The 21,434-nt window shown below is 37.9% G+C and overlaps 1 protein-coding gene across 1 annotated transcript in view; it reads left to right on the plus strand.

Annotated features, from left to right (window-relative positions):
- Positions 1–21,434, plus strand: part of LOC119413905 (dmX-like protein 1) — a 51,637-nt gene that overhangs the window by 14,231 nt on the left and 15,972 nt on the right. Inside the window, exons 18-38 of the mRNA XM_037680970.1 lie at positions 825–2,068; positions 2,794–3,049; positions 3,202–3,335; positions 4,067–4,253; positions 4,374–4,484; positions 5,478–5,647; positions 6,274–6,371; positions 6,479–6,644; positions 8,530–8,658; positions 8,795–8,933; positions 10,124–10,905; positions 11,264–11,362; positions 11,608–11,775; positions 14,568–14,759; positions 15,020–15,096; positions 16,677–16,795; positions 19,041–19,298; positions 19,478–19,680; positions 19,855–20,000; positions 20,231–20,316; positions 20,451–20,652. Of these exons, the coding sequence (XP_037536898.1) occupies positions 825–2,068; positions 2,794–3,049; positions 3,202–3,335; positions 4,067–4,253; positions 4,374–4,484; positions 5,478–5,647; positions 6,274–6,371; positions 6,479–6,644; positions 8,530–8,658; positions 8,795–8,933; positions 10,124–10,905; positions 11,264–11,362; positions 11,608–11,775; positions 14,568–14,759; positions 15,020–15,096; positions 16,677–16,795; positions 19,041–19,298; positions 19,478–19,680; positions 19,855–20,000; positions 20,231–20,316; positions 20,451–20,652 (4,966 nt within the window). The remainder of the gene's footprint in view (positions 1–824; positions 2,069–2,793; positions 3,050–3,201; positions 3,336–4,066; positions 4,254–4,373; positions 4,485–5,477; positions 5,648–6,273; positions 6,372–6,478; positions 6,645–8,529; positions 8,659–8,794; positions 8,934–10,123; positions 10,906–11,263; positions 11,363–11,607; positions 11,776–14,567; positions 14,760–15,019; positions 15,097–16,676; positions 16,796–19,040; positions 19,299–19,477; positions 19,681–19,854; positions 20,001–20,230; positions 20,317–20,450; positions 20,653–21,434) is intronic.

Raw genomic sequence — 21,434 nt, forward strand, 5'->3', positions numbered from 1 at the left:
AATGTCCAGAGGACCAGATTTAACTTTTTTAGATTTTTCTACCTGGATTATTGAGCATGCATCAGGATAGTTTAGTATAATGAACAGATAGACAAGATAATAGCTAGTCTTTCTAAGATCAAGGCTATTCTCTTAGAATAACTTTAATCTCAAAAGTTTATAGTGGTTCTGTCCATGTTCCTCTACATGAATTCTAAGGAAGTTTGCAAGTGCAAACAACCTGTGGCACTTCTGTCACCATGTAATGCACAGTTGACTGTGATGTGCAGGTTTTATAGTATAGTGTTTGCTTGAACTGTTATAAAACTTTTGAGAATTAAGTTGTTTGAAGGAGGCAGCATTTCTTTCTATTGGTTATCCAGAATGAAACTCTGTTTTTACAAACAGTTTGCTGCTCCCTCAGGCTGGAATCAACTGCAGAAAGAGTTGAAGATGAAGGACTTAGCCTCTTAATATTTTTAAGGCCATTCTTACTCAGCTTGTAAATTAGGCTTTTGTTTGTAAATATTTAAACAGATAATCAAATTCTATTTTAGTCCCATTTTAGTTTTTATGGATGTTTTTATGGTGTATTTTAATTTTGTTTTGATATTTGTGGTTTTATGATTGCTAATGTCTGTTTGCTGCTGCCTTTCTTGGCCAGGTCTCTTGAAAAAGAGAATTTTAATCTCGATGAGATCTACCTAGTTAAATAATAGTTTATTAATAATAATAATAATAATTACAACTTAGGCTGCTCAAATACTTTTTGACAACAGATAAGATATTAATTGTTAATTACCTTAAACAAAGTATAATAATAAAATAATCACTTCCTTTTTTAGGTCACTTGAGCGCATCATGTTCTCTGCCATCCGGTCGCGTGCCTTACCTTCTTGCCACTTCCTGTTCCGATGGAAAAGTGCGCTTCTGGACATGTAATGTTTCACCTGAACCCTCCAGTTCTGACAGCTTGGTGTACCAGTGGGAGGAGTGGCCACTCCTGGTGGAGGAAAGACTTCCCAACAGCAGCTCAATAAGTGTGCCTGGTCGTCCCATCAAGGTGAGCTGCTGTCATACTGGACGGATCGCTGTAGCCTACAGGGAGGCACCAAACACACCTCTAAACTCAACACCTCAACTGAGCTCCCATCTACTTCCAACTTTTCCCAACCTGTCATCCTCCCCATATGCATTCCACAATAACACCCACCTGATCCCAACCCTGATTGTGCACCCAAGTCTGACTCCTAACCCAGCCAACACAAGAGAACCACCAGTGCACATCAGCATCTTCCAGTGTGAGTCCACTGGTGGTTCACAGTGGATTCTTGAGCAAACCATAGTCTTGGATGCCACAGATTCCCCAATTAATTCTGCTGCTGGCATTGGTACAACTGGAAGTTCCAATATTTCCAGTAATTTTCACTTTTCTGCACCAATTGAACACTGTCCAGGTTCTGCTAGTAAGAGTCTGGTTCACTTGGACTGGGTTTCTCAAGAAGATGGATCCCACGTACTGACTGTTAGTATTGGGACAAAGATTTATATGTACGGTCGACTGTCTGGAAAGCCTCCAGAGCTAGGTTTGTCATCTGAGTCAAACAAAGACCAAAGCTTGTCTCGCTTGGTTCTGCTTCGCCTAGTCAATCTGGTGTCCTCTGTTGAAGGCTCTTTGCCCATCCCAATTTCCCTCTCCTGGGTTCGAGATGGGATATTGGTAGTGGGCATGGAATGCGAGATGCATGTTTATTCTCAGTGGCAGCCCCCAGTTCCCCCCAAACCTAATATTACAGTTGTCCAAGATACAGATATCAGCAGCAGCATCTCCTCTATAGCCTCAGCCATCAGACAGTATCAGGAGGACGGTCATAACTCTGCAGCTCCCATGTCTTCACTGACCCTTCCCAAAAGGAGCCTAACAAGATCAATGATGAGCCTGGCTCAGAAACTCAGTGGGAAGAAAACAGCGTACGACCTTCCTGAGGAGATGGAAGATTATGGGCTCTTTGAAGCAGCTTATCATCTCTTTCCTACTCTACCTCAATACCATCCTGTGCAGTTACTGGAGCTAATGGACCTTGGAAAGGTAAAAAAAAAAAAAAAAGTCTTATTGTTTCCAAGTGCAACACCAACTAGAGAACTGTTAGACTTTCTTTTGCTGAAATGGACAGACTTATCAATAGCACATTACAAGCAGACACTGTATATATTTTTTTCTTTATCAAACATTTCTTATTGTGGAAGTCCAACAAGTACACACTTATTACTGTTTTAAAGAGTAAATTCTTTGCGCCACTGAAAACTACTGATAAAAACAACACAGTTTGTGCCGTAGGAGCAAACTAAAGCAGTTTCTAGGGTGACAAAACTTAGTCTTCTTGAATTTTATGCTTTTTGTGACCAAACCACTGGATATAGAGCTGCATAGTTCCTTATAAAATGTATCCATTTTTTATGGCACTGTTTCCAACAAATTTAAAGTACTTTTCACATTGTTAGTGGAGCTACTAATAGTTTTCAGTGTTTCTCAATAGGCAATTTAAAAACACGTTTAGCCAGAATATGAAATTTACTCATCAAAATGTAATTAAATTGTGAATAATTAAGAAATATAGACATGTATAAAAGGTTATACACAATAAACCTGCAGAAAAGTATTTATTTATTTTTTATTTTCTTGAGTATCTTTATTAGCTGATATGACACAAAGTGTAGCTCATTACATAAATGTTTATTTTTTAACAGCACATTATAACAACTATAACATTATGATAGAATTTCTGGGAGTAACACATTCTTTCTGTTTTTAAGGTTCACCGTGCCAAAGCAATCCTCTCACACTTGGTGAAATGCATTGCTGGAGAAATTGTGATACTTAAAGATAATGCCACCAATCCAGAGAAACGTGTGCGGTCTCGAACTATCAGTGTCGGAGGCAGCACAGCAAGGGACCAGAAAATATTCAGCAATTCAGAGAGCTCCAGCCCTGACTACACAGAGATAAGCTCCATCCCTCCCATGCCTTTGTACGCCCTGCTGGCAGCTGATGAGGACACGTCACAACTTGGTGAGCTCGCAGCATGTACCGGTAGTTTAAATATTAACCATTCAATTAAACTTGCATCCCATGCAAAACCAAGTGATGAAAGGGACCATCTTTCCATTCTTGTTGTAAGACACTTGATGTGTAAATTTTAACTGTCATGCATGTCTCTACAGAAAATGTGGGCAGTATGAGTGGAGACAGTGGGCGTGGCTCCAGCCAGACTGATGCTTATGATGAACTCTTTCATACACCCAACACTGTGGATTTTAAACCCCTGGATAACGAACGGGAGGAAAATGGGAATAAGGTTAGCAACAGCTTTTTTGTCTTGTTGAGCTGTCTATATGTATATGTACATGTATATTTGTTTGTGGGGGTATGTATGTGTGTACGCACAGGGTTTCACCTACCATTATCCAAGGAGGGCACCCCACCCTGTCAATAGAACTGAGTACCCTGTCTACCAAACCCCCACCCCCAGCAGACTGCTTCACCACAGACGGAGAGCGGAGATTGTAGCAGCTCTGCTCAGACCTAGCATTTGTACTGTAATCCTTCTTTAGGACATTGTAAATATTATAATTACTTTTTCACTTTTTGTTACTTTTTTGTGTACCCTTATTGCATGCTTTTAGTATTTCTTGTTTGTTCTTTGTTTTTTGAGCAAGTCAAATCGGTTCTTCTCATCCTAAGCGTTTCATTGTACTGTTAACCCTGTGTTAACCTTGCATATGACAAACACACAACTTCAATACAAAGACGAACACTCCTCTCCTCATCGTCTGGTGCCAGCAATACTAGCACTCCGCTAACATTGCCAACAACAACCCCCCCCCCCCCCCCCTTCCCTGTTGACAACTGCTGGCAATACAACCATAGCTCTCCGCTAACACCATCTCCACTCCTCCCCTCCCTCAGAGGAAACACTTATGTATGAACGTATGCATGCAACTGTGCCCTAAAATGATTTCTGCCTCTCTGCGTTAATATAACTAAAATGGATTCTACTCATTGTACCGTTGGGTTTCATTTTTGTAGGTGATAGACTTGTCCCAGTACAGTCCAACATACTTTGGTCCAGAGCATGCTCAGGTCCTGTCAAGCCACCTCCTCCACTCCAGTTTGCCTGGATTAACTCGAATGGAGCAGATGTCGCTTATGGCTCTGGCAGATACCATCGCTACCACAAGCACAGACCTCAAAGACAACCAGGACAAGAGCAAAGGTTCTCAAAGAAACAAAATCATATTATATTGACACAGAACCAACAGAAATGCTTTGTATACAGTGTGTGTTGTGGTATTTGGGAGGGGAAAAAGTTATAACTGGGAGTCTATTTTTAAAGGTGGAGAGACTCTTGATGAATGTGGACTGAGGTTCTTGCTGGCTGTCAGACTCCATACCTTTCTTCTAACCTCCTTGCCTCCTGTACATCGAGCACAGCTGCTACGGCAAGGTAAAGTAGAAACTTTCAAATGTTATGCAATTTTGTTCCTGGCATATACATAAAAAACAAATGTGTAATGACACCAAGACCTCACAGTGTGACATCAGATAAAAGGGAGGATCAGAGCACCCATGGATTTTCAAAATGATTAACTCTTCTCTGGAGCTTGTTAAGCTATCCTACACATTTGTAATAGAAAATAGCCACTTTTCAATAAACTGAACTGACTAACCAAACATAAACATACAGGTAGCACCCTTAGTTACTTTCACTAAAAAATGAATGCTAATAATGTGTGCTAAATGACAGTTAGCTTGGTGATTTAAGCAGCAATATTGCAAACCAGGTTCACAGAGGATGGTACTAATTGGCTCAGAAGACTGAAACATTGGTCAGCAACAGCAAGCAGTGCATGTAACAAGCAACAGAAAAGGCAGGTCATGCTGGTACCAATTATAAACAGACACTGATACAGTATACATTAGATACAAAGAAAAATCACATCAAGTTAGTTAGTCATCCACAGGGGAGTGTAATTGCAGCAGTTTAGAGCTGCAACAAGTGTATACTTCATTGCATTATATTGACTAAATGGTCAAAAGTGCATCAGTTTGCTCACTGAGCCACGGAGTTTGCCAAGTTTCCATCTTGTTACAAAATTAATAAATGTCCTTGCACTTTTTCAGCAATGCTAATGCACACTCACTGAGGTATCAGGTTAATAACACTATGGATCCCTAAAGCCAAAGGAAGAGCACATAATTCATGATCCTTACTGTAATTACCTGATTGTAAATCTCGTTAAATGAAGTGAATAATCCACTGTCTATTCATCATCCCTAACTACTACAGTAAAGTTACCTTTGGGCAATTTATGAAACGTCCAAACACTTTAACTGTCAAGAGGGCAGCTTTGTTTTATAGCTATTAGTCGGTGTGGATATTCGAGCTATGGAATACAAAGATTTATTTTCTAAACCTCTTTCTTTGTCTTCTCTGTAGGTCTGTCAACCTGTCATTATGCCTGGGCCTTTCACTCTGAAGCTGAGGAGGAGCTGCTGAACATGCTGCCTGCTTTGCAGAAAGGGGAGCCCACCTGGACAGAGCTGCGCTCGATGGGCGTGGGCTGGTGGTTGTGCAGCACCAATAAGCTGCGCAAGTGCATTGAGAAGGTACAGCAGTAACTTCATTGTTATTAATTAGGTTCTTAACTCAAATCTAAATTTAACCTAAAGTAAATGTTTGCTCACTGAGATATTTGTAACAATGTAGCATCTAGTTTTTCTGCTGATAAACATTTTTATACAGTTAATTGTAAGTGCATATAATGTTTGTTGCTACATAATACCAGCTACTGTTAAAACAAAATCTACAAAAAAAAAAAAAAAAAAAACTTCAGCACCATAAGATTATAAAAATACCTTTTTCTAATTAGTGTATTCAAGGTTGTAAAGTTATTGTGAACATGGGATGTTACTCTGAGCACCACTGATTCAGGCTATTTTTCTAATGTTTAAGTTTTTTCTCAAGGTTAAACGTTTGCGAATTGTTTTTTAAAAAATAAACTTCACTTAAAGGAGCATCAGTTTATGCCTGAGCTTGGCATACCTGTTCTGATTGTTCAGTTTTTAAATTAAGTGTTAAGTACAGTTTTGCTGAGTTTGCTCCAGAATGCATTACTGTAACGGAGAGCTTCATCTTGAAATGTCCCATAAAACAAAAACATGTTCCTTAGATAACTCTTGTCTAAGCTGAGGTGGTTATGACTATAGCTGAATCAGTTGTTCCTTTTTGTCAGGTTGCCAAGGCTTCCTTTCAGCGAAACAATGATCCTCTGGATGCAGCTATATTTTACCTTGCCATGAAAAAGAAGGCAGTGGTTTGGGGACTGTACAGGTAAGTAGAATTGACATGAGTTTGTGCAATACCCTCATACAAGCTCAGTTCTGTCAAAAGTGCTGCAAACCAGTGACACCAACACTGTTTAAATGCCATTCACGCAGGTCTCAGAAGAATGTAAAAATGACAGAGTTTTTCCACAACAACTTCAGCGAGGACAGATGGAGGAAAGCAGCACTGAAGAATGCCTTCTCTCTGTTGGGAAAACAGCGATTCCAGCATTCTGCGGCTTTTTTTCTTCTCGCCGGCTCCCTCAAAGATGCTGTGGAGGCAAGTGGAAAACTGACATGACAAAATGCTTCTAACAAGGTTTTGTTCGTTCCGCTGTGTTGCCACTTCACAGCCTTATAAAGCTGAAGTTAAAATAAAGTGCTTCGCACTTTTATTTGTACACTTTCTCATTCAAGTTGAGCTTATCCTGCATCATATTTTCATATTTAATAGATGTTTATTCATGTAGTCTTGACTAGTATATGGCAAAATTTGAGACCATGAGGACCCAAATGAACTTCAAAATACTCATTCCTAAATGTCAGATGAATCACTGATGCATTTTTTTAGTCTAATCATAGACATTTTTTTCTAAAAGTACTAAATGATTTCTCTTCCACTGATAAAAGTTTACTGATCCTTTCTTTCTAAAAATCAACAACTTTTTTATTATTGTTTAACGGAAAAATAACGGGTTTTTTGGGAGGGGTAGTGCTTAAGACTAGGGATTAATATCGGGCTTTTGTGGCAAATTAATCTTATAATTGTTAGATGCCTGGCGACACAGATAGGCATCGAGATCATGATAATTGGTTCTACAAGCCAGTAGTTAGGGATGTGTTGTTTGGGTGGACATGCAATGAGGGGAAATCTTTCTGGGTGATTAATTGTCTCAGAAATTATTGCGATAAACGATAATATTGTTTGAAATTTGACAATAATTAGTAATTGTCAAATTTAAGAAGAAATGTTGATTTCTTTTGTGTGTAGTATCTTTTTGGATCACCGGATGGCAGTATAAGACTGTTTGAACCGAAGGATGGCTAGTGAGGGAGTGAGCAGCGTGTCTTTAAGAAAAATGGGATGGATGCCCCTTGACGTGACATGGGCTGTCTCTCCTTTTTTTCAGTTCTCAAAATGACGGACACTCGGTGTGGTTTGAGCTCTTGAGCATAGCATTTTTCACACAAAACGTTTAATAAAAAAATCAGTAAACAAGTTCTCAGCTTTTTTTTCAGAGAAAAACAACTTTTTACACGAAGGCACGGGTTTCAACCGTGAATTTTGGAGCTTTGACAAACCGGAGGTCTTTTTCCGAGGTCGGCCTGTGAGCTTAGCTCGTAGCTTAGCTTCTCAGCTTAGCTGCTTTTAACAATCAAAAAATGTGATTTTGGACAGTTAAAACAGATTTTAAAGAGAAAGAGAGGGTTCAGTGAAAAGCGCCAGAGTTGAACCTTTTGTCATCCAGTGTCTTCAGTAGAAAGAGACATGAAGAAACAATAAAGTCAATAAATGAAAGAGATCATTAATTTTCATTTATCATGCGATTAATTGATTTATTGTTTATCGCGACAGGCCTATTTATTATATATGTAGTGTCTTTGTTACTGTGTGCAAATAGTGCACGGTGGCTGGAATAGCTGCACGCTGAAGCAGCATGAGTGCAGCTATCATCCATGCAGCTGACACATTTTGATTGTTTAAACTTTTACTTATCAAGGTTATTTCTGCTCAGATGCTCCCTTAAGCAGCGAGTCACATTATTTCATCTGCATGAGTAACTACAACCTCTGAGGATTTTTATGGAAATGAGCATTGCCCAGGCAAAGGGCTATCATTGACTTTGCTCATTCTCCCTGGCTGGGAGGTAGTCTCATTGAAATGCACCTCATACCTTATCAGCTTTAAGCATCCACAACAACTTCAACTGTCCATACTTGTTTTGCTGTGAGCACAGGCTTTTATTTTTCTCCTTTTGTTTAATTTTTATTTTGCCGTTTAATTTCCTCTGTTTTTACAGCTAGAAATAAGCATTTAATGCCAGAGGATTTCATCTCAGTGGATTTTTGTGAATCCTGAATTTACATTATTTGGGTCTTGTGCTAAAGATGGAAGGCCCTGTTCAAACTAGAATTTACTGTGAATGTTGTTTTTTCTTCTTCAGGTGTGTTTAGAGAAAATGCAGGACCTGCAGCTGGCCCTGGTGATCTCTAGACTGTATGAGTCAGAGTTTGAGACGGCGTCCACATATAAAAAGATCCTCCAGAGATACGTTTTGGGACGTGACAAACAGGTTTGTGTGTGCATGTGTTTATTAATATACGTCAAAGCTGTTGTTCCTTCTGTTAAAAAAAAAAAGTCACGTTTGACCGATGTGGTGTTGTTTCACATCCTTTTTAATAATTAACAAGATTTTCTCTGTATTTTAGATTCCAGCACACCTGGATCCATTCCTACGGAGCATAGCTTACTGGGTCCTGGAGGACTATAGCAAAGCGCTGGACACTCTAATTGAGCAGCCTGCTCACTGCAAAAGCTCTGGATCCTTCGAAAATAAATATGACAGTGGTATGTCCTGTTTTTTCTTAAATTATTATTATTTAATCAAGAATTATCAAATAGTTTTACAACTTTTCAATCTGTTGTTCAGAAAATTTGTTACACTGATAATGGAGGAGCTCATACAATCCTACTGAAAATGATCTGAATAACATTTTAAGAACAGATGACAAGTTGAACCGAATATGAACTCATTTTTGACTTAAAAGCTCAATTGTTCTTGGAATAACACCCCTGTGCTTCATGTGATTTTATGAATTTATAAATCCTCAAATCACCCTCATGTTTACAGAGAGGATGTCTCCTGCTACAAAGGTGAAAATTGCTCTGCTGTTTCAAAGTTAGATGTTTTCTCTTTAGCAAGACTTCAGAACAAGCTGTCATGTATTTTTACTTTTTAGCACTCATAAAAAATTGATTCCAGCTTTTCCCAATCTTTTAAACTACTAGCTGTAAGCTCTCTTGACATTTACGTAACCACCAAGTAGTTTCAGTGCACAATTTCTTCTACGGCTGCACCTTTAAAGTTATTTAAAGGCTCATCAATGAATATCAGAATAACTGTGACTCTCTCGTGTGATGTTATCTGTTACACTGACCTCACTACGTTACAGCCTGGCTAGCAAAAATGTTTGGCACAGTGTCCCCTTTGTGTGAACAATGCCCACAAGCCCCATCCATTTACTCACATATGTTTTATATCTGCCTCTTCATGAAGAAATTCTGGTCTGATAGATTTTTTTTTTTTTTTTTTTTGTGTGGTCTAGTGTAACTTTAGCGCATATGCTTTTAATCCCTTAATTGCCTTTTTGGAGGTTTCACTATTTCATTTGCTGCTCCTTCTGCTAAAGAGTACCTAATAGCTTTCACAACTCTGCTACCCAGGAGGCTAATGTTGAGTTAGAAATATGTCTACATATACAAGCTTGATTAGAGAGGTCTATTATTTAAATTGGAAAAGAAATCAGGCTGACTTTGTCCAGTAAGGCTGTATCATATGAAATAACCTGGAATCCATTTCTTTCCTACATCAATGATACAAAATGTCAATGGGGGGAATTTTATTCCCTTTTCTTTTTTGTCTTACTTTAAGTAGGTTCCAGGGCAGGATACACTTATTTGTTGTTTGTTTAAAATGTAAAACAATATATATATATATGAGTTTTTTAATACTGTTTTCTGTTCTGACTTTATTACAGGTTCTTCGGCCATGTCTGCTTGCAACCCTGAGGTCTTTAACTTTTACATCTACCTCCGTACACACCCTCTCCTTCTCCGCCGCCATTTTGTTTCCTCAGACAAGGCAAAAGTGGCTTTGACTGCTGAAGGTCGCAGGGCTGACTCCATCAGTCTGGACGAGAGAAGATTGTTTTTCACAGCTGCATATGCACATCTGCACGCTGGGTGCCCTATGCTAGCCCTTGAAGTCCTTTCCAAAATGCCCAAAGTCCGCAAGCATTCTAAACTCTCCAGACACGAGGACACAAGCATTACACCTGAACTCAGTGTTGGGAGCAGGAACGGGCACTCAGAACCCGACTGGTCTCCACCTGACCTGAACGGCTACCACTCGGATGCGAACAGCAACAGCAAATCAGATTCAGTGTTAAGTTTTGACTGGAGCCAGCAATCACTGACCCTTCCAGATGAGCCCCTGGAATTGAAGTGGGATAGTGACAAAGATGAAGATGATGATGAGGAGGAGAATCATAACGAGACTAAAACAGAAATTAAAGCTGCAGACAACAGTGTGTTTCAAGACAAACAAGACTCTGTGTTGACGATAGCAGAAACGGTGAAAAGTGATAAGAGTGCAGACAGCAGTGAGTTCATTGCACCATGTGATGACATCTTTTTGGCCCAACTCAAGTTCACTGCTTGCTTGAAGATTATGACCACAGAGCTGCGGACGCTGTCAACCGGGTATGATCTGGATGGAGGGAAGCTACGTTACCAGCTCTGCCAATGGCTAGAAAGAGAGGTACAAAAATTGTTTTAAACCGTTTTAAGGTCAAAAGCTATACAAATTATAAATGTTATAGCTAAAATTTATACCCTGTTCATTGTAAAAAATGATCTGATTTGAAGTTCCCTCAGTTGAACTTTTATTTTTGCATAACTCCCACACATTTCTCCTCAGATTGTGTTACTGTTTCAACTTGTTCAACTTGTCAGTTTATATAAACATCACATTGCTGAAATCACTAGGAGTTTCTTCTCATGTGAAAACAATTGGATGTTTTGGTAAAATGCTTTGCTACAGCTAACATGCATAAATGATAAACACCCTCTTGAGGAATTGAATAAAATATATATTTTGTGTTTTTGTTTGGACCCAGGTGGTGGCTCACCAGCGCTGTTGTGGCTATAAGCCCTGCTTGCAAGAGCAGTCAGTCCAGGGTAATAACCCTGTTTCTGGACTAGTGGAAGAAGAACAGGTGGGTGTTGATGGCTGTCTTCATGCTGTAATAATAAAAATAAATAGATCAGGTTTCAGCACAGATTTGTTTGTGTTTTTCAAACCACTGATTGATTTATTGCAATAAACGTATATTGAAACACATCTATTAATTGAAAGAAGAGACTAACAGAGTTTCACCTACCAGTGTCAGTATTTTTGTCATAGGTGTATAAATACTTAATCATTTGTTCATAAAACTGAAAAATCTGCAATGTTTTCCAGCCTGGGAGCCCCCGTGGTGACAACCAGAGGAGCAGGAGACTCTGGCTGCAGAGTAACCAGCCTTTACTGAGGATGTTTCTGAGCTACTGCAGCTTGCATGGCTCTCATGGCGGAGGGCTAGCTTCTGTACGCATGGAGCTCATATTGCTGCTACAGGAGTCCCACCAGGTGAATAAAACATGCACTAAAGCTGCAGGTAGACAGGCAGGGCAGTTTTTAAGAAGGAGCAACAACTAATTGGTTGCACAACTTGCTCAAATTTCAACTGTCAATAGTTTTACATACTTCAAATAACAAGAATTAATATGAGCATTAAAAAATATGATGGACATCACAAAACAACTTGGAGCAAATCAGTGACGGAACTATAATTTTCTACTTTTACATTAGTGTTCAGAGTTGCACATTTAACTCAGAGGGGCAGCAAGTTGTTTAAAAGTCTTAAAATGTTTTACACATTTACAAAACATTTTACCAAAAGTAAAATGCATATTTCATCTTTACTTAATACACATTATGTGCTCTTAGTTGGTAAAAGTGAAGCATTTCATTGAAAATGTTTGTAAGTTGGCTATTGAAAATTTACATATATTTTTATAACAAGTTCTATTAATTTTAGAAACTTATTTATTTTTATGTTCCCACATAGGTTTATTTACCATGATCTTTTATTTTTCTAACTAAAATAATAATAATAATAATTGCTCTTGTTTTTATCTTTTAAATAAAAATCTATAATTTTCCTTACTAACACTGTGCATAAATGTTAAATGAGAAAATTATGGATCAAATGAAAAGTCAAACGTTAAAGTAATACGAATATAAATTAAGAGTATTTAAAATTAATAAGACATTGACAGAGTTGTGAGTTTGTGTTTGACATCCATGATGCACAGATTCAAGCTGCACGAGCAGCAACATTTATTAATAAATTATTAAAACACAGAGTAAAATGTTATCTTTACTAATTGCCATTAAATGAATCAGTGGAACATAAACAACCTTAAAATGATAAAAGTTGAGGTTCAGCATCAGATTGTGTCATTCATTATAAATAAGCTGTCAGACTGATAAAGTCCCTGGAAGACCCAAATTAACCTTAAAATAAACTGATAAATTAAATTTCAAAATTAATTCAATTTACTTTTTATTATCTGTTATTTCAGATTTGTTTAAAAAAAATTAAATACTTGCTAAATTTATTAAATACAATGGCACATTTTTCCCCTTTTTGTCTCCCGTCGCCGCACGAAGAAGGGGAATGGGAAATACCCTCTATCTGTTTGTCCGTCCGTCCGTGCATGTTGCGAGCACGATAACTTGTCAGTGAGGTACAGACTTCGGTTTTGATGTGTGTTTGCATCTAGATGTGAGAAAAGTCTTTTTGAAAATTGGGTTGCCATATCAAGATCCAAAATAGCTGCCATGTGAAGTGGATAACTTGGGGAAAAAGTAACATTCTAACTTCCATTTTAGTGAAACTAGGCGCAAAAAAGTTCCCTTTTGAAAAGTGGGTCGCCACGTCAAACTCCCAAGATGACTACCGCCATATATACATGTAAACCATCCACCACAATCAAACGAAAATAGGCTTTCTAGTTTTTATATTGCTTAAAAGTATAATTTACTCAAATGATTGGGGTGGCCAAATATTCATTTGGTGGCCAAGGTCACCACCAGCCACCCCTTAGCTGCACCGTTGCACCTCGTTGTTAAAATTGCTCCCTTCTCTCACTTGGATCCGTCTCACTGTGCTGCCTCAGAAAAGACAAACATAATCTACCTCTTCTTATACGCAGTGTAACTCCTACCCACTTGAAGATCTTGTGACGAAAAACATGAATGTTTGCATTCCCTGTTTATTTCCAGTCCAGAAAAACACTCCTCAAAAACTACGAATACTCAACTCCCTCAGCATCAGGGGACATCGACGAATTGCTTGTTCATTGTTTTAATCATTCAGTAAATTATGAGTGCCTCCACCCCCCACATGCTTCCTTGTGTTCACTGATCCACTGTATGACTGTCTCTCTGCAACTGACGACGCCCTCTTTTTGAAAACAAGAACGAGCAGATGAGCAACAGCGTGCGCGACACAAACATAAAGTCAACTAAAAATCATAAATTACTGCAGCAGATTGTCACATCAGACACATACAGTTACTGTGCACTGATGATTATGTGTGCACCTTCAGCAAAGAGCTGACAGGTTGTGCCAATTCCCCAATCACCTAAAGAAAGTCCTGCCGTAGACACTAATAAAAAGTGGAGGCAAAATCTTACGAAGTAAACAAGTCAATGAGTCAACATGGGACTGTTTTTGAAGCAGGGAGTCATTTTTTTCTCTTCCGCTTTGTTTTTGAAATAAAATAATTTTCTTTTCTCCAAGCTCTTGTTCCATACATGTCAAATTTCTTCATTGTCGTTGAGGATTTTTTTCCCCCTTTGTGTTGACTTCAAACGACGTGAAGGGTTCTTGTTAAGTAGGTTAGAAAGAACCGAGCGCGCTTCATCAAGGCTGACGAAAATAAGCATGTGGTATTCTTATACACAGAGAATCATGTTCAGGAATAAAGTGCACACAAAGTCACGCACCCCTCCATTGCCAGTGTTTTATTCTTTTGCTCTTTAACTGTCAATCACACTCGGATAGAAAAATAGTTTTAAAAATCCAGTGCGACATTTTTAGCTCATGATGGTTTTGCTCTTTGCTTTAGGTTATTTTAGCAAAGAAAAGGCTGTTTCAAACGTTCAAGCCAACTTTCAGTTCCTTGTTCTCTCTTTTACTCTCTAAGAAACAAAAGAGTTAATCCAGAGTGTCTTGTTTAAGTTGTTATGGTGTTGTACTAGTTTACGTATATATCCAAGAAGATAGCTGGGAAAATTTGTATATATGTGCAGGTTTGATGCTGTTTACACAATTATGGTGATACACATGCCACTCTGACCTCTGCCTACAGGATGACTCTATCTCTTCAGTGGTGGCATCAAGTTCCCAGCCCACTTCTATTCCTCTTCTCATGGCTTGTACAGTTAATGTGAAGACCGTTGTGGCCAACCCCATCGTCTACCTGACCAACCTGACTCATGACATCCTGCATACCATCGTTGCGCTCGACTCTCCCCCACATCATGATGTTGTTAACAATGAGGTGAGGTAGTTCACGGCTCCACTTTCCAAATAATTAAGGGTAGATTATTCTTTTTGTCACTTACTATGCGCCAAAAACAGTATTTGTGGTGATAAGTTTTTAATTGGCTGAAAACTCTTGTTTTACCACGTAAAATTCACTATTAATCACTGTATTAGGAAACAAAATAAGTGTGTAAGAGTTAGGAAGTAGGCAGGAGTCCAAATGATTACCACATGCAGCAAATTTCATTTACAACAGCTCCTTTATTTTAATTTCAGATCTATGTGATGCACACATTGGCCGCTTCCCTGTCTGCCTGTATTTATCAGTGTCTTTGTGATGGACACAAATACAAGTGAGTGTTGCACTAGTTTTGTTATTTTCTTGTAGCATTTTGTCACTGCACTTATTTGTTTCTATTTCATATAAATCATTGTAAACAATGGTTCTATATTCTGACGAGATATATCCAGTTAAGCTTTTTACCTTACAAATAAAATTGTAGCACAGTCATTGATTGAGCTTTGAAACGAATTTGTGTCATTTTCTGGGTTTTATTCCTGTTGAGAAAACAAAACAACATATAGACATTAGCACTGGCATGAAGTTGTGCATTTTCACAAAACATCTGATCAAAGCATCACATATTCTGATTAAAAAGCTCAGCACTCACCTGAAACATTTACTGTCAGGCTAATCTGCTTCGCACAAATGAGCCTTTTCTTGAATTTGTTGTGATTGTTAACAGATACAGTTCCAGATCAGGAGAGAGCAGCATGGTCACAGCTGTGTTTTCTCCTGTTTCTTAGTAACCATGGTGATGATTTCTCTCTGTATGATTAGTTGTCTTAAACGAAGCTGCATGGAGTACAGCTGCCCGTCTGAAGTTCAGAGATTTTTCAAATATCATTGGGATAAGAATCACAAAAATGACTACTCCCCTAGCAAAATACGTTCTGTGCTGCAGCTTTTCATGCAGGCACATGCGCAGGAAACAAAATAACTTCTAACAAATGCATGTTTTTATTAAGGAAATAATGCACAAATTTAGATCAAGCACTCGATATTTACCCAAAGTAGAAAATTTATTAAGATTAGATTTTTCTTTGCCTTTTCTTCGTGAAAGTGCTGCCATATGTTGATTTTAAAAGATGGGGAAATAAATGGTTGAGATTTTGTTTGCTAAGATTGTGACAGGCACTTATCTGTTTTGATCATGTTGAATATAAATTATGAACGCTGCCAGGATGCTGTTTGTCATTCTTATTGTGAATTCTTAATTAGGTGTTTGGTTCTTACAGATGGGAGGAGAAATCTTGTTTATTCAAGACTCTGATGTATAATAAGCTTCAGTCTGTTTGACAAGAACACAGTCAGGTTTAAACTTTAGATGTTTGCATGTGCATGGGATTTCTTTTTATACATTTATAAACCATTAGACTTCTAGCTATGCATCTTTCTGATAGGGTTTTTTTCTCCATCACTTTGTTTTTAAGTTCAGTTTAATTTGTTTTCTAAAGATCCGATTTAAATGACCCAAAGAGGTTATGTATCCATGTCAATGTGTGAAGCGTCTGCTCTTTTAGTGGATTTTGGAGGTCATTTGTTGTGAGAAACACCTCGTGAACTGGCTGCTGCCTCCTCTGAGTGATGCTACTTTGGACTTTTGAATTCCTTTTGATTTAAATGCAATCAGGCTCCTGCTTGGATAAAAGTAGGCACCAACTGTGTGTTAAAACCTTAATAGACTCTTTGAAACAACCCAAAATTCAAAGCTAAATTAAAACTTTAAGCGAGGCATTTTAAAATCTATTTACACCAACAAACCCAGATTTAAAAAGTTTGTTTGTTTTTTTTTCAGTGCAGCATCTCTTGTTAAATTTAAATGCTGCTTTGAGTTTCCACACTGACGTTGTGTGGCCTGTTCTCCCACAGCCACGTGAACCATTTCACAGGAACTGTGTATCAGAGCGTTCTGCTGTCTCAGAAGCAGCCGCTCAAAACTGTCTGCCTGGATGATGCTCAGCCCAACACGTCACCTGCTCAGTGGCCAGGTAAATGATCAGCTGAACTTTGGCTTTATTTAAACATTTTCTTATGTAAACCAAAAGTTAATCATCATCCTACCTCATTACACTCGTCCTTTATTAAGGCTATTATGCTCTAACTTATTTTGTTCCTTTATATACATACGAAAAGTTGAGGTTTATGTTTTAATTTAAAAAAATAAAATAAAATAAATACAAAAACTAAAGATCTTTGGTGTCTTGTGCTACTGCTTGGTATGCTTTATTGTAAAGATTATATAATCAGCTTTTGATAATCTTTTAATGTAATTTTTCAGTGTGAAATTCATTGTGGGCCATTTTAAGTTTTGAATTAAATTTCTTTTCAATCAATTCAGTGTATTTATATATATATATATATATATATATATATATATATATATATATATATTAGTGCCAAGTCACAACAGAAGTCATCTCTTTTTTAGGTCTAGTCTAAGTTATCTGCATAGAGCAAGTGGTCGTATTTTGCTGTGTAATAATATAATAAACGTTTCATTTTTCAGTATCAGAATATTCAACTGGAATCACCTGTGGCTGTTTTTAATATTTAATATATCATGCTTGTGAAAGCAATCATACAAATTGCATCATTAAGTGAAATGGTAACAGTGCTGTTCAAGCTTTTTCCCATGAAAAAAGATGGAGTGTTATTGCTTGTGACACAATTAGGACTTGTAAAATACATTCAGTGTTTTTCTTGATTCATAAGTAGAAGACAGTGTGGTGGCAAACTGACTCAATTTACAAAAAAAATATATTAATTTCTCATCAGAGACCACAAACTGTCACTGAAGATGGCAGTATGTTTAATCTCTTAATTTGTTACTTGTCCTCTCAACTTTCTTGTGAAGATTAGGGCTAATAGTTCAGTAAAAATTGTTCTGTTTAAGGTGGAAAACTTCAATATAATGCTTATTTACTTTGTCATTCTTTTATAAGAACATTATCTTTTTGTTTTATAGGTTTTATTTGTATTAAGCATTTAATGGTGTTTAATTACAAACATTTAACAAAAAAAATTGTCAGTAATATTAACCAAACATTGCTACAGCACAGAAATTGTATACATTTTTTTTTTCTGGTTTTGATTACAAAACCAGCTACTCTTATGTCCTGAAAAAATTCAATAGAATTATCAACTGTGTGGTTGTTTTAAAGGGCTTTATAAATGAAGTAGTAGTAGTCGATGTGTATGTAGGCACATTTGTTAACACGCGTAAATGCTTCTGTTGTTTTTGCACCTTTTGCTCTAAACACCAAAGTCCATATGATTATTAAATTATGTGCTGGTATTCCAGTTATTTATTCAGAGAAATGAAACAAAATTTCATTCAGTTTTGCACAGTGTACTGTACAATTTTGAATGACAAAGTTATTACGGTAAATTGAATTGGTTGAAAGTTCCCCTTTCTTTTGAGTAAAGAGGCTAAATAAGTGTTGACTCTGAGCTACCTGACAGAAGCTCTGCAGCATCAGTATATATGTGTTTGACCTCTAAACAAGTGTATAAACATCAAATAAACTAGTCACTTATGGTCAAAGCATGCAGATTAAAAGTTTGTTCAGATTAAAAAATGAGGACCAGGTTGTTGGCAATAAAGTACAATGTTGAGACCAATACTAATAATAATAATAATAAATATTAAAAGTTGTTAATGTCATTTTCTTGTTATAAATGTTAAAACATCTGATCAAAACGGATGTCAAACTGTGAAAGTTCAAGGTTCTTTATTTGTCATTCGCACCCCATGTGGTGCATGTGGTGGAAAAAAATTATGTACACAGGGTCCCAGTTACATCCAACAATAAAATGTAAAAGTAATAAGATCTAAGATATGAACTAAGAAAAACATCAACTAAATATACACTAAGCACTAGTAGCATAAAAACATTACGCCGAACAGCAGCACGAACATGAGTCTGTGTGAATAGATGAGCACACATGAACACATCAACATGAAACAGATCAGCAGCAACATGAAACAGATCAGCAGCAACATGAAACAGATCAGCAGCAACATGATGTGATTTTTCACACTGATTATTCTGGTCAGAGATTCATGAGTCTAACAGCCTCAGGGTAGAAGCTGTTCCTCAGTCTAGTGGTTCTACACTTAATGCTCCTTAACCTCCTTCCTGAGGGGAGTGAGGCAAAAAGTGTGTGCTGGGTGAGTGGGGTCCTGCATGATCCTTACCTTCACCCCTCTTTTATTTTGTCCTCTCTCTCCAGGTATTGCCTCTCTTTTTGGCCTGTTGAGCTCAGCGGGTGAGGAGATGCAGCCGGGCTTGGCTGTGCTGCTCTGTGAGATCCTGACTGCTGTCTTCCTCAGTCTGTTTGTTCACGGCATGGCCACTCATTCCAGCAACGAGCTGTTTCGCATCGTGGCTCACCCGCTCAACAGCAAACTCTGGAGGACGGTGTTTGGAGGAGGCGCTCGCATCGCTATCATGGATAAACCCAGCAGTCCAGCAAGAACACCCCCACCAAGTGATTGCTTTGTTATGGCTAATTTTCAGGGAGGGGGTTCGTCAGGGTGTTTTTGGAGGTGTCTCTGTAGCTAAATAATATGAAGTTTAGTTAAATTATTTAATCTTCTAGGTTGTAGTGCTGTTGTTGTTTTGTGCCTTGTATTTTAAAGTATTCAACCTTACGTCTTGTGTACTCAGGCTCACCAGCTGGCTCAGACAGGAAATCCAAACGATTCAGGCTTCTTTCATCACGCAGCGGATCCAGAGAAGAGTCTGGGATAGAGCGGGAGGGGCCTTCCAGTCCTAAACGCAGCCCTGTTGTGGAACAGGAAGCTGCCTCCATCTTCAAAGAGCAATTTGTGCCTCCGGAGCTCAGCATTTGGGATTTTTTCATTGCTAAGGTAATCCACCGTATTCCTAACAATAGACAAAGACTCACTGCCATCACATTTTTAATATCTTTCAAGATTTCGGCTTTGCTGGATTGGCTTTTTGTTTGGTTATTGGTACGTATTTAGGGCTAATATATTACGTTTTGATCATTTACGTTGTTGCTCGGTTCTTTTGCCTTTCAGCCTGCGTTGCCGCCATCAGAAGACAGAATCGATTATGACTCTGAGCAGAGCCAGGAAAGCCAAGATGAAGATGATGATGACGACTGTGATGTCGTGTTTGACCCCAACTCTCCCCAGAGAGAGCATTCAAACCATAATTCATACAGGTAACAGAGCACTGAGTGAATATTTCTCTTTACAGTGACTCATCTTGTCCTCCAGCAACATGTTCGTATTATTCCTGAAAGTGTTTACAGCTGCTTCTGTTTTTCTCTTCACTTGTTTTTACCCACAGTGCTTTAAAATTCTGCTTCATGCTTAGTCTGAATGCCGTATGGCATCCCAATTTTACTTCCCCCTTAAAATTATTTTGAATTTGTCATTATTTTCTTTCAAGCTGGTGTTTAATGCGTCTGGCCATGGTGCAGTTGGTGTTGGTCAACCTCAAGTCTTTTTACCCAATGGCGGGATACGATCTGCTAGGTAAGCACTGAACACCACACAGTCTTTGAAGGTCCAGCACCCAGGCTGGAGATAAGTGTTGCCTTATTCTTCTCTGCCTGTTTCAGCTGTCGCCTCATTTTTTGTGTGTGCGTGCGTTTTTGTTTTGAAACTAGATTTGCCCGTTGTGTCGCCTCTGTGTCACTCTGTCCTGAAGACGCTGCAACGCTGGGAGCAGGTGTTGCAGAAAAGACTAGAGATCTTTGGTGGCCCCCCTGCTAAGTACATCTCAGTTCACCTTCTTGATGAAACCACCACACCTGGACCCGCCCTGCTCAGACACAAAGCTCTGTTGGAACCGTCCAACATCCCATTCAGGTACCAGCTAAGATTCTGATATATTTCCATCTCTTTTTATGCAAATATATAGATGAATGAACACACAGGGCTTTAAATAAAGAGTTCATGCTCAGGCGTTGCTGCTGACTTCCTCTATCATATATTAACAAAACTGTTCAGAAACAGAATGGTCCACTGATGAGTTGTTTCCTTTGACTGTGAAGACTGGTTTTCAATAGATCCTGATTCTAATAGGGGTGGGTGGGATATATCCATCTTCACAACTTTTTAAAAGCTTTTAATCACATTTTAGAAACATTTTGCCCTATTTAGTGCAAACTGAAGCAACTTGCTGGTAGCAATGTTTAACTTCACCCAATGGGACCATTTTCTAACTAGACAGATAAAAAAAACAATGAAACTCAGAGGATAAAGCTTTTTTAACAGAACAATTTGGTTTAATTGTGTTATTTTTTAATGTAATTCAATATTATACCAAAACATTGTTTAATTTTGATATTTATGTTTTTTGTCTTTTTGGGTTTTTTTTTTAAATGTGGGGTTGATTTAGCACATAAGCAATAAGCAAATTTAATGAAAGAACAGGAAGTCACAAGTGTTTTAGCTACTTAAGAGTCCAGAAAATGTGCATTTATTATTTCTTGTTTGGATTATAATGATGCAGACCTTCTCATAAATTTTATTTTACTTTAAAATCTTATATTTATTCTATGGAATCTACGAACATATTCAGTAATACACCACTAAATATACCACTATATATATATATAGATATATATATATATATATATATACACACA

This window comes from Nematolebias whitei, chromosome 8, assembly GCF_014905685.2.
Source record: "Nematolebias whitei isolate Nwh7 chromosome 8, NemWhi1, whole genome shotgun sequence".
NCBI classification, from domain to species: Eukaryota; Metazoa; Chordata; class Actinopteri; order Cyprinodontiformes; family Rivulidae; genus Nematolebias; species Nematolebias whitei.